The following is a 13,189-nucleotide window of genomic DNA, read 5'->3' on the forward strand; positions in this document are numbered from 1 at the left end:
AACGACATAAGATAACAACCTAATATCATCCACAACATTTCAACACAAAAAGAGATCAAACACAATGAATGCGACGAAAAGAGACGAGTGACACCATTGCAACACTAAATCTAACATCACCCTCTTGGAATTTAAGGCTTCGCAAAGCAGCAACACAAACAAGAACCACCATTGGCCTCCGCCAAACTACCAAAGAGGAAACTTCTTTAAGTATGATTTAGAGAAGAAAGAACACTAGGGTTCGGACACTTGAGAACTCGAATGAAGATTTGGGGATTTGTTGGTAGAGGTAGGGATGTGATTTTGTAAATTTTAAAATTTTAAAACATTTAAATGTAAATATAAATTTTTGTATTTATGTACATACCCCGCACTTTAGTTTACAACTTAAGATTTGGGGATTCGTTGGTAGAGGTAGGGATGTGATTTTGTAAATTTTAAAATTTTCAAACATTTAAATGTAAAATATAAATTGTTGTAACATACCCTGCATTTTAGTTTACAACTAAAGATTTGGGGATTCGTTGGTAGAGGTAGGGATGTGATTTTGTAAATTTTAAAAATTTTAAACATTTAAGTGTAAATATAAATTTTTGTATTTATATACATACCCAGCACTTTAGTTTACAACAGAAGATTTTGGGATTCGTTGGTAGTGGTAGGGATGTGATTTTGTAAATTTTAAAATTTTCAAACATTTAAATGCAAATATAAATGGTTGTATTTGCATACATACCCGCACTTTAGTTTACAACCGTTTGATTTACTTCTGCTGTGGCCTAATCTTCACCATCGGCAGCAGCAGGCAAATAAAAATCCGTGAATCGCATCAGCTAGAAGACGTCCCGCAGCTGAGTACTCCAAAACCCTTCGTTTCAAAAACCCTGTTGTCAACGATGGCGCTGTCTGCACTGCGTCTTCGTCGATCTCTGAACCTTACTTCTTCTGTCTTCCGTCACCATCGTCTTCTCTCTGCAATTTCATCATCCTCATTCTCTGCTGTCCCTCACTCCATTCCTTCATCATTCATTGCTAATTCTTCTCGAAACACTTGCGTTCAGTTATCCAATAATCATTTAGCAAAACAAGCTCTGTCGTTCCACTCTTCTTCTGTATTATCGTTGTCGGCGAGATCACGCAACTACAACGACGATGAGAAGATATCCCCTGACACGATACTGTTCGAGGGTTGCGATTATAATCATTGGCTCATCACCATGGACTTCCCCAAAGATCCCAAGCCCACTCCGGAGGAGATGGTTGAGACTTACGTTCAAACTGTAGCAAAAGTCTTCGGCAGGTTAATTTATTCTTATGTTGTATTGATGATTCTAATTTATTCTCTCACTTGATTAATTGATTCGGAAATTTGGGTTGTTTAGAAGCTTTGTTATATAGAAATCTGACGGTAAATGGTGTTTAGTTTATAGTTTTTAGCATTTGGTTAGTTGGTAAGAGTTGTAACCGTACAAGATTAGTATGTTGGGCTATCTTCGTTGGTTGGGGTATGAGTTTATCATCTCCATCCCAATCTGTCTCAAAATCCCACGAATCTGTGGGATTCATGAAGGAAGAATTTTTTTTTTTTTGGGGGGGGTGGGGGGGGGGGGGGCTGGGTCAGAAGGAACGGTGTTTCTATGGTGCATGATATTGAAAAAGCCAAGCTGGAGTAGGACTTGGAAGCCAGTGAGTTAATGGCTTGCCTTAACCTTTTCATATATCACTTATTCTTTTTTGCATCCTTCCATGCCATTTGGAGTAACACAGGACTTGAACAGCAAGTCTTCCGATTCAGCCTACTGACTTGGTTTACCCTGAGATTCTGCTTATAAGTTACAACCTTCTTAGTTGACCCAAATCATAGGAATTCCCCTTCGCTATGGGACAAGTCTCTGCAATCAGAGATCTCTGAAACTTCTGCCTAGTACCATTTACAAAGTTTTCTCCAATCACTTTGGAGTTCCGTAGATTCTCGATTGGATTTAATCATCCTACAAGTCAGTGAACTTTCCTTGACTTTTCAGACCAACTGAGAATTCAGTGAGATCCATCAACACTAATTGAGTTAGGTTCACAACTGTTTTCTGTCATACTGTGGGAAGAAGGCTACTTCTGTTCTTCTAAAACAAAGACATAACTTATGCTAATTACCTAAAAGCCCTTCTTCTCCTTAGTTTATAGTTTACCTTATTCTAACTCTGAATATCTTGAAAGGTCCTTCCCCTTATTTTATTTACTATTTGGTCCAATGTCTGATGTAGATCAAAAGCCCATACATACCGTAAGAGCAACCCCAAAATGCCTAGCAAGGTTGTGGGATGCGAATGCTGTGAGAAGCAGCCTGGTTGGTGATGTGGTGAGTTTTTGTTGGTTCGATGGAGCATCAGATTAGGCAGCCCTACCACTAAATAGGAGCTCGGATGAATAACCAATTAACCAAATAGGCAAAACACTGTTCATGTGAAGTGTCTCACAGCCCATTATTTGGCATTTTGGGAATACTAGTAAACACTCACGTGCAAATGCATGTAAACTTTTCGCTTTAGTTATGATTAGAGAGAATAATAAAAAGTAGTGATTTCTATAGGTAAAATTATTATCTTGTCTTATTGATTTATGTTTTTAATTACTTTTCAAAGACAAAAAAATTTTAGAGTTCTTTTGGATGAATTTTGATAGTTAGTGAAGGATGAGAGTTGGCAATAGAGAGACAAAGAGAAGTGGTTGGATCATCTCTGCTTTAACTTGCAATGAGCTAGGGAGAGATGGAGAATTTTTAGTGCTTTTGGTAGTAAGCGAAGGATGTGAGTTGACATTAGAGAGGCATAGAGAGGTGGTTGGGTCATCTTTGCTTAGATTTGTAATGAGATATGGTGAAACGCTAGAGTAAAATATTAGGGAGCTATGTTTCTACAAGTTTCTTGGGGGTGAATAAATTTAAAAGTTTAGCCAAAATTGAAAATTAAAAAGAAATTTAGGTAGTGTAGAATAGAAATTATAGAAACAGAGGATCTTCATGAAAATGAAGAAAATTAAACAAGGCAACCATAACAAGAGAAATAACAACTCAAACCATTTTCCTAAGGACCTTACTTTGTGGTTGAAACCATCTTTTTTTCTTTGTGCGCATTGAGTCTCCACTTTCAACTTTATACAACTCAAACTACTTGGATCAGCAATTACATATCACAGCCGTCCTCCTATTTTGTGTCTAAACAGTCAACAGTTTTTTGTCACCATACACTTTCTAAACCTTAGGTTATGCTCCAATGAGGTTCATAAAGTGTCATGTTCTCCTTCATAAGTAAGTCTACCACTTTCTTTGGTTTCCTCACGTTGGATTTGCCTTCTAAATTCTTTGAAGATTTGCATTGTTATTCTCTAGATATCAGCTTACACAACTGTTAAGATCTTGACCTTGAAGGCTTACGACTGTTGAAGAATAGTCGAAGTTTCTAGTTTTGTCCAGATAATTGTGCCACCTCAAAAGTATTAGTGATAGACCCAAATTGTTACTAGAAACTTAACATCTCACCATTCGTGAGAATCGAAAATAGAAGTTGTTCCATAGAAACATTAATAAATAATAAAATGAACCATGGTTTTATTGATTTTCATCTTCCTTTGAAATCGATAGCGAGAGAGATGGCCAACTGATGCATGACATTACTGTTACTATAGTTGAACAACTGTCATATTATTGTTAAGCTGCTGCCTTAGTTGGGTCCATCCCTATCACGCACTTGTATCAAGACCTTAACCAATGCAAAGAATCAGAGAAAACAAACAATAGAAACTCATAACTCACCTTAGGTAGCGTGACTTTTCTAGTTTAATATTACTAAAACTTTCATAAGAATCTTGTTAGAAAAGTATTTCAAACGGGAAAAATAAATATAATTCCACCAGGATTTCCAGCATTAAACTTTCATTTCAGAAGGAACAAATGCTTATATGGTTATTATTGGCCTATTTCACATCCATTAAAGCATCATCCTGTATGGGACCTCATGGTATCACAGTTGGAACAAAACACACACCTCTTGCATGATTACAATTCATCCAAATTTTAGAGATTGGATAGTGAAGCTAAACAAATAAAAGAAACAACAGCTATACAAACCCTCAGTCGGCAGCCATTTGCCACTTCTAGCAACTTGACCGCTGACAAGTATGAGAAAAATGATACACGGAGAGTTCATAGTGTGCAAGAAAGCATCACATTAGAAACTATGATTTCTCAAGAATTGCTGCTACATTGTTCAGTTCTTGAACCACCATTTCCATGTTGTGTTCATAGTTAGGTATGTCATGTGTGCAACAATTCTCTTCTCAGCCCATATGTTCTGGTGAATTACAACAGATTTCATGGGTTGTTTAAACCCTATAAATACTTGGTACCTGCTAGGAGAAGATGACATGTCAGTTTCAGCAAATTTCACAGCATATGGAATTTTTCACAGCAATTGTCACAGCGTATGAAAGGGATGCATCACCCAACATCAGTCATTGTAGATTTTACTTTAGGTGAGAACAGGGGTGAAGGGAGAGGAGTGAACACACTTACTTTTGAACTTTACCACTGCATGTTCATTCAACCCAACTCAGAGGAGTTCTGTATAGTTGGATAAAGGAAAGAGGGTGAGCTGAGGACTTGAAATGCAGCAAATTCACAGAGTCCACATGTGATTCAAAGTGTGCAAAGTGATCCACATATAGAACCTTTTCCCAATCAGGGTGGATTAGCTAAAAAAGAATACAAGTTAAAAACCACAGAAAACATTTCAATTGACGCCATCTGAAATCCCTAATTAAGGATCTCAGATGCAAGTAGGAAACCCCATATAGAATAACAGACATATAGTAACGAGGTTTTTATAGAATAACAGATTTATCCTTATGAACATAACACAAACCCCAGAAGTTGCATTATCTCACCATTATATGCAAGTAATTCAACCATAATCTAATGACATAACAAGCAGTTCTGTGAGGCCAGAGGCTAGGTTTCAAATGAAGATAGGGAAGACAAAGAACCGGGTTCCCTTTCGCAAGGAAGGTTAAATGAAATATTTAAATGATTATTTGGAGAGATGTCTCTCTTATGGAAATAAATAGTGTTAAAGATTGGTAGTTGGGAAAATTCATCAAAAAAATTAAAAGAAAATAATAAAATTCTGATAAAAAAAAGGGAAAAGAAGAACAGGCAGGTATGTTTTTGGTAAAATATCTTGGGAGTTTTGAACGGGTATTTCTTCTGTTGAGAATGAAAATTGTTCTAGTGGAAAGCATACTTTGTTAGAATTAAGAGAATCGGAATTACATACTTGGAAAGGATAAATCCATAATATAAGGATCAAGAAGGAGCCAAACCGTTGCACACGGCAACTATAGCGCCCACCTAACCCTTGTGTTTAGTTTGTGGCAGCATTTTGCTCCCATGGTTGAAAAATGAGAAAGTACAAGATAAAAATGATGTAGTGAAGTGAGCAACATCATTCAGAAGTTGACCAACACTCAGAGAACTTGAAGGCCTTTGACCCAAAAGGTTTTGGATACAAGTTTGACTACCTGAAATCACATGGAGGCCCACCATGCCCATACGTCTTGCAACCAGTAGTCCATCACGAAGTGCAGTTGCTTTTGCCTGCAGAATAGAACCCACTGAAACGGGTGTTGACACAGCTTGAATGGCGACAATAGCACAATCTAAATCTTAAAAAAGAAAAGAAAAAAGAGGAGCCCAACATCACCTAACGGCTTCGACTGAACAATCACAGCACAACATTGGCAAATCTTAAGCATTTGAATCGTTTGAGAATTGCGAACCGTAGGAGGTGAGGAAGAAAGGTAAACAGTAGATGAAGTTGTAGAGTTTGAAAAACCGATTGCAACAACATATTCGTTTGCCGAGCTTTGTTAATAAAATTAAAATTTTGGCTATTTGAAGTTGGGGTGGGGGTTGGATGCTGTCGGTTGGATTCTAATTTGGGGCTCTTTCATGGGCGTGTGTGTTGGAGTTTGGTAGTTAAAGGGTTCAATGCAGAGGTATGTGCCTATTAGGAGGGGGTATTTGGCCAACCAAAAAAATGCAGGGGTATGTGCCTATTAAGGAGGGATATTTTAGTCAACAAAAAAACATTCCACAACTATTTCAGGTTTTCCTTTTATATAGTGGTATGATTCATAGAGGATTTTGTGGCGGTCGAGATCAGATTACATGAAAACTTTATCCTTGGGAGATTTAGGACCTTAGTTTAATCTCTATCTTGGTAGTTTCTAGTTTAGTAATTTATGCATGTTGCTGGAATATGCTGCCTAGTAGTTCCTAATTTTAATTAGTTTCTATTTCCATAAAATTCTATTGTCACTAGTTATTAGGATATAATTTTCTATTTTAAATCTACTAAGTTCCTATTCATTGTAAAGCTTTAGCCAAGCCATAAATAGGATTGCAATAGAAAGGGAGACCTGTGGAGAAATTGATTTGTGGCCTAGTAGCCTCAGTTATGGAGTAAAATCCATGTTCAACAGCTGAGATAGCTGTGGGTGAAAGACCCAGGGCTGAGATAGCGATCCCCTACCCGCTTTCTTCTTTCCTTCTTCTATATCCTTTCTTCTTATCCTTTCATGCTCTTCTTTCTTATGTTTGGAAAAAAAAGCAGCCCCTGCAAAAAAAAATAGTCCTAGTTATCATATTTTGTCTTCAATATTGTATTGATCTTGGTCGCAATCGATCTCCCACTGGTTTCACTGGTTCAAGGTCGACTTGTTGCATTAATATCGAAAGAAGCCTTGTTCTGAAAATTACAGATTTTTCAATGACCTCTTTCTTTGAGATAGTAAAGCTTAGGTATCATTTGTTTGCTAGATAAAAAGTGGGGTGGGAAAAAGTAAACTTTTCCATGAAGTCCCAAAACATGCTTTGCTTGGTTCAGTGAGGTGGGAAAGTGGACAAGCTTCCTTAAATTAAAGAAGTCTGTCTGCTAACTTGGAATGCCACTTTTCCCACCTCACCCCTTCTTAAAGTCCCACTAAATTAGTGGGACTTTGTGGGAAGTAATAAAGTGGGACCCACAAGTGCAACTTTTTCCCAAAATCCTTTCCTTTCCTTTTCTACTCCCCCACCTCACCACACATCCACATGTTTATTTTTCCTGCCTTTTTTTTTTTATCTAGAAGACAGACAATGCCTTAGGTTATTGCTGTGGTGACCTAAATTAGAGTTTTGGAGCCCTAGATTGCTTAAAGTTTAAATTAGTCAGGCAATGTGTATATACACTGTCCTATAGAGTCTATAGTTAGTCTTTCAGTGTTGGTAAAATTTTGACCTGGTACCCTGTTCAAGCCTTCCAGCGTGCCGTAGTGCAGTTCATCAACTGTATTTATTTTTCATTATGAAAGTACTCAGTTTGCTTTTGGATTGGGCAACCATATGTTGGTGGCTTGTATATAGTATCTCCAAATTTTAAAATGTTTTTTTCTTCATAAATACTGTTGACATTTCTTTGAGACATTTTGTGTTGTTTTCTTTCGGGTCTTTATGGACTTCATGACTTTATAAAAGGGGCAACTACATCGCTTTGAATGTCCTTCTGGTACTATTGCAGTGTGGAAGAGGCAAAAAAGAGAATATATGCTTGTAGCACAACAACATATCATGGTTTTCAAGCTGAAATGACAGAGGAGGAGTCTAAAAAGTTTGAAGGTAAGCTTTTGTAATTCACTTTCTATGTGAGTAATGAGATTGGATTCCTGGTGGTGGTTATTTCTCTTTGCTCCCTTCCTCCCATCCATTAACATTGTTACTGTAATTAGGGTTGCCTGGAGTTGTTTTTATTTTGCCGGATTCCTACATTGATCCAGTGAACAAAGAATATGGAGGTAAGGCTTTTTCCTTGCATCTCTTTGAGTTCTTGTATTCATACAGCCTTAATATCTGGTAAACACCTGCTAGTCCCAAGGGTTACCCTGGAAATTAGATAAAGTCCATGTTCCAAACTGGATATTGGTATTGTTTTCTGCTTAAATGTGCAATAAGAGGGGTAATCTTTTCTGCAGAGAGACATTTAATTGATGGCTGTTGCATGTATTTTGGAAAATATCTCAGTTCATGTTCATTTCATCTTATGTCATGTTGAGGATATTGTGGGGGTATATGGTGTCTCCTGGTAACAGAGGTTATTCCTTGATAGATTACTTTATGCAAATGGCTGAGAACTTTGGTTTTAAGGAGGTATCTAATCCTTTAATTAAAGAATGACATCTAAAAACAAAATGTATAGTCTATGGATTCATAAAAATGATGCTTTAATATATTTATTTATTTTTAAATCTTCAAATCCTCATCCTTGAAGCACTTTAGTTGCTAAAATAAGTGAAATGACCGAACAGCCCATGAGACCAGAGTTTTGAATATTAGAACCGTGGAACTTCAAAATTTTTAACTTCTTGAAGACTTGATTTTTGCAATGCTAGTGAATGAAATGCAGACACAGAAATTCTCATTTGAGAGCTATCCACCGAGGGGAGGTCAATTTGGAGGTATTCTTTTGACTATTTGGGTGGACCCTTGTGCAATGGTAAGGTTGCTCCATTGCAACTGTGCTTGCAGGTTCAAGTGAGAAAACACCCTCTCTGCTAAGCAGGGGTAAGATTGTAAGACTGTTTAGATTATGAACATACCCAGAGGCCTGGATCCTGCAGTTGTGGGACCCTTGTGCATTGTGTACACCCCCTCTCCCAGCCTCCCTTTCTCCATTTTTCTCCTCTTCTCTCACTAACGTTTGGGAGATTATTTTGCTAAAAGGAGCAAAATTCTGCAACAGAGCATGAGTTCTTGAATGTGTTCAGTGGGCATGCCAATTCGTCGAATTTTTAATGGGACCCTTGTGCACTGTGTAGACCTCCTCTCCCAGCCCCTCTTTCTCCATTTTTCTCCTCTTCTCTCACTAATGTTTGGGAGATTATTTTGCTGAAAGGAGCAAAATTCTGCAACAGAGCATGAGTTTTTGAATGTGTTCAGTGGGCATGCCAATTTGTCGAATTTTTAATGTGTTCCTTAATAATGAGATTCCAACCCTACCCCCTTTTCTTTTTCCCTTTTCAACCTCCTTCCCATGGTATTGGCTTCTAATCATGTTAGAACATTTGTTTGATTACATTTTGCATTTTTCCCCCCACAGGGGACAAATACATCAATGGGGTGATCACACCTAGGCCTCCCCCTGTTCAATATGGGAGGTCACAAGGGCGATATGGTGATCGAAACAGAAACTATGACAGGCCAAGGAGAGATCCACTTCCACCACAAGGAGATGGAAGGAACTACGGGGCACAGCAGAACCACCCGCCACAGCAAAACTATTCCCCTCAGCAGAATTACCCCCCACAACAAAACTATCCACCTCAGCAGAACTTTACACCCCAGCAGAACTACCCATCACAACCTAACTTTGCACCCCAGCAGAACTATCCACCGCAGCAAAACTACGGAACCCAGCAGAACTACCCCCCACAGCAGAGCTATGCGCCACAACAAAATTATGGTCCACCAGGACAAGGAGAACGAGGTGGTCCTATGCCAGTAGGCAATAGGGATTACAGAGGAGACAATAGGAACTTTAGCCCTTCACATGGTGGAGATTATGGGCAAGGAGCACGCACTGGCTATCAGCAAGGAGCTGGCATTGGCTATGGGCAGGGGGAGCAAAGGGATGCTATTCAAGGAGAGCAGAGGAACTATGGAGCCCAAGGACAATTTGGGACTGATCAGGTATGTACTGTTTTTTCATTGATAATATATGTATCCTTCTTCCAATTCAAGGGATATTTCAGGCAAGTCTCTGTTTGTAAGGAAATTGCGCTTTCTGATTAGATAATGCTGCTAATTTCAAATCAGAAGCCGAGACTAGTTCAATTAGGTTTGTGGAGTAGGGAATATAAACCAGAATATGGATAAAAATTATAGCGTGAAAGAAAGGATCTATATCATGGTATTGGGATCACTAGCTCTCCTGGCAAATATCTATATGGATCAGCTAATATGGTTTGAATCAGATGGTGTTGCCCCCTCATCTTTTGTTGGAAAAAAACCTGTTTTGGATAATTTTGCCCCCAGTATGTACTGATCCGTTGAATTATGCTCAGAAGTCAGAACAGATAAAATCTGAATTGACTGGTCCAGTTCTGTCAGTGGAATAGGCCTCTAGTATCTGAAAAAAAATTCTATCACAGAACAAGGAGATATAGGAAAGTCTTAGGCCCTTTTTTATATCAATTCTCATTCCCATTTTTTGATAATATTATATTCTTGTGTGTATTTGGTATCTATTCTCACCTATTTTTAATTAAAAGAATTAGAAATAGTCCCATAATCTATAATAGACTTTTTATCCATTATGGATTTTGGTGTAACATTCATTCTTATCATTTTTGTAGTAGTTTTAATGAGCATGTGCTTATATGACTTGAAAAACAAGGGTAAGAATATCATTTGATCTAAAATTGGAAAAACATGTCCCTCCCTACTATTTTTCTCCTAAATTTCAATTGACTTTTCTAAAACCATCACCAACTTGCATCCCATTTTAAAAAAAACATTACAAAACAATTTACAGCTATTTACTTACCAAACTTATTTTTCATTCCATAATTTATTTTGGACAAAGTTACCAAACCATTTTTCATTTTTGACTAAAAATAGATTCTTGTACCCATTTCTTTTAAATAGAGACTGCGAATTGATACCAAAAAGGGCCTTAATTATGGATTAACTCTTACTACAGAAGTCGCCAGGAGTTCTTCAGAAACAGCAACTAATTTTCAGAGAGCAGGATTGCAGGAATGATGCTGTACCAGACAGTTTGAAAAGAAGCTGTAAATTGATCTGAAACAGGAGTACTGCAGATTTCCTAAAGCATTTAATAGGAGAAAACAGTAGAATAAAGGAGTGAAGAGTTAGCATATTATCTGCTTTTAGGATTTAGAACTAAAAGAAGAGGAAGTAGCAGTAAGCTAGAAGACAAGCCTTCACCCACATTTTGCAGCACTGAGTAGCTCAAAGCTCTTGAAAAGAAAATGGTAAATCTAAAAGCTTGTCCATTGCTGGGTTTATGTGTAATTATAATCTAAAATTAATGTTGGTTCGGTATCAGATAATTTTTATTAAATTTCCTAAATGATTTGTAAAAGAGTTCCCACTTACCCTTCAAACTGAATAAATTAAATAGATTCAAAACAGAACTCCTCTTGCATGTTATTGTACATTTAACTCAAATACCTAAAAGTAACACTGCTACTATATAATTATAATTTATAACTATGGCTGCACATGGGATATTACCCTTGAACAAGTACCCAAAGCCCATAAAACTTATCCTTGATTTAAAAACTGTAGATTCTTAGGTTCAATAAAGGCAGTCTTTTTCCCCTTCCTGATGGTTAACTAAGTTATTAGGAGAATTAAACTCAAGATCTAATTGTTGCAAGGTGTTGGTCCATTTATTGCTTTAGGAGCCCAAGAAACTGATGAACCTTGCCAGCATGAGCAATGTAACTTATCATTGTGATGGAGAGAGGGCATAGCTTAGAAAATCTTCACTGAAGTTCACCAAAGTTGGGTTGGATCAATTGCAAGAGGGAGCCCTGGTGGTGATTGTGAGAGAAAATCTGGGATGCAGGCAAGAGGAAAGGTGGTCAGGCATTACGAGTTACCTGGAAACCAACAGTGGATTAATCAGTAGGGATGAATGGTGTAACATGTCAGAGGGAGGGGTCAGGCTAGCTAGTTGGAAAGGAGTTAGTAAAGTTAGTGAGAGATTTGTAGGTTTGAGGTTGAGGTGGTTATCAGGCTATCAGCCATCAACAAGTGATTAAGAAAGATTTTAGTGTTGGGGCCAAAAACGGTGGTGGGAAGATTTTCATGGAGCATGTAATAACAACAGATTAGGCAACCTTGAGCAATGATTTCCTGATTTCTATATTTTAGAGTTGGCAACATTGCATTCAAAATTTCTTTTTATTGAGCTTTTACAGTGTCACTTCAAAGCTATTGTGGGTTGTGCAGGGACGATACTGAGAAGAACTTTTCTTGTTGATTGATCGCGGGAGAAGACCAAACGAAATGATGGAATAGCAAAACCGATCAATCTCTAGTACGGTATTAGAGCTGTAAAGAAACAAATGTGTTTTTTTTGGGGGTAGAAAGTAAAGAAACAAATGTTGATCTCTGATAGATGGATTTTCTTGTTTCATGCTGTTTGTTAATGAAGTAATGATAGGCGTGTTGCATTGGAAGATCTTGAATTCTGGTTCTTTTTCTCCTACTATGCTTCGTGAAAATGGTGCATGTTAGTTGTTTTTAATAGTGAAGTTTTAATAGCAATTCATTTCTTTTAAAAAGATTATAAGGAAGAATAGGGCCAAAATTGTTGGGGATTTTATTTTCTGGCATGAAGGAAAAATTCTTTAATCCATTACGATTTTCGGTGTTAGGTCATTCATTTTTCTTGTTTGGGGAATTGGTAGCTTTTTGTGTTGGGGATGGGGGTGTGATCATACCCGCTAGTGTTTCACAGCAGCAACGACTGGGTTCTTCAGGCTGTGATGAGCCAATTGTTATCTAAGTTGATGCGCGTGTAGATCCTGGTGGGAGAAAGGGAGGGTTGGGTTATCTTCCAACCTTCCAACCTTCCATCTGCTACTATGGATGAAGGGCTGGATCAGCTACCCGTCAGTGCTCCCCGACAGTTTTACTACAATAAATACAGGGACCCAGGGGTTGGGTGATGGGATTTTTTAAAATTTTTACCTGTGGGTCCACCGGATTTGTGGTGGTAAAGCCGTCGGGGAGCATTCTGTGCTCCCCTAACGGAGTGATGATCCGGATTCGAAAGGCCATAGCTCTTGAGGATGCCATCTCACCTGGGTATTCCCAAGTTTTGCTTGCACTCTTGAGAACAAACCCAAACCCACTGTCTATTATTTAGGAAGTCAAATTGTATCCATACCGTTAGATGTGATCCAAATTTTATTGGATACTCATCTTTTTTTTAAGATTTCATGTAATGTTGTTTATATTATAAGGACATCTACTGAATTTGCAGATACTCTATCAAGCAGGGTGCAATCGGTGTCGAGTACGATCGTTTGGCCTGCTTCCAATCCCTGACTGTTGTGTATTCTACCC

At 37.9% G+C, this 13,189-nt stretch overlaps 1 protein-coding gene across 1 annotated transcript; it reads left to right on the plus strand.

Moving 5' to 3' along the window:
- The first annotated feature begins 779 nt into the window (after window positions 1-779).
- On the plus strand, window positions 780-12,367 carry LOC149018268 (uncharacterized). The gene is made up of 5 exons (XM_089152576.1): window positions 780-1,300; window positions 7,611-7,708; window positions 7,819-7,884; window positions 9,186-9,775; window positions 12,068-12,367. Exons 1-5 carry the CDS (start codon window positions 897-899, stop codon window positions 12,077-12,079), a joined length of 1,170 nt encoding a protein of 389 aa, XP_089008702.1. The 5' UTR covers window positions 780-896; the 3' UTR covers window positions 12,080-12,367.
- The last annotated feature ends 822 nt before the right edge of the window (window positions 12,368-13,189 follow it).

The sequence above is a fragment of the Hakea prostrata genome, chromosome 4 (genome assembly GCF_041222555.1).
Source record: "Hakea prostrata isolate BN-2017 chromosome 4, UWA_Hpros_2, whole genome shotgun sequence".
Taxonomy (NCBI): Eukaryota; Viridiplantae; Streptophyta; class Magnoliopsida; order Proteales; family Proteaceae; genus Hakea; species Hakea prostrata.

Excerpts from the sequence above, each read along its gene's own strand:
- LOC149018268 (XM_089152576.1), top strand. The coding sequence starts at position 897 with ATGGCGCTGTCTGCACTGCGTCTTCGTCGATCTCTGAACCTTACTTCT. Across the intron at positions 7,709-7,818 it reads GGAGTCTAAAAAGTTTGAAG|GGTTGCCTGGAGTTGTTTTT; the intron begins GTAAGCTTTTGT and ends TACTGTAATTAG. Across the intron at positions 7,885-9,185 it reads AGTGAACAAAGAATATGGAG|GGGACAAATACATCAATGGG; the intron begins GTAAGGCTTTTT and ends TTCCCCCCACAG.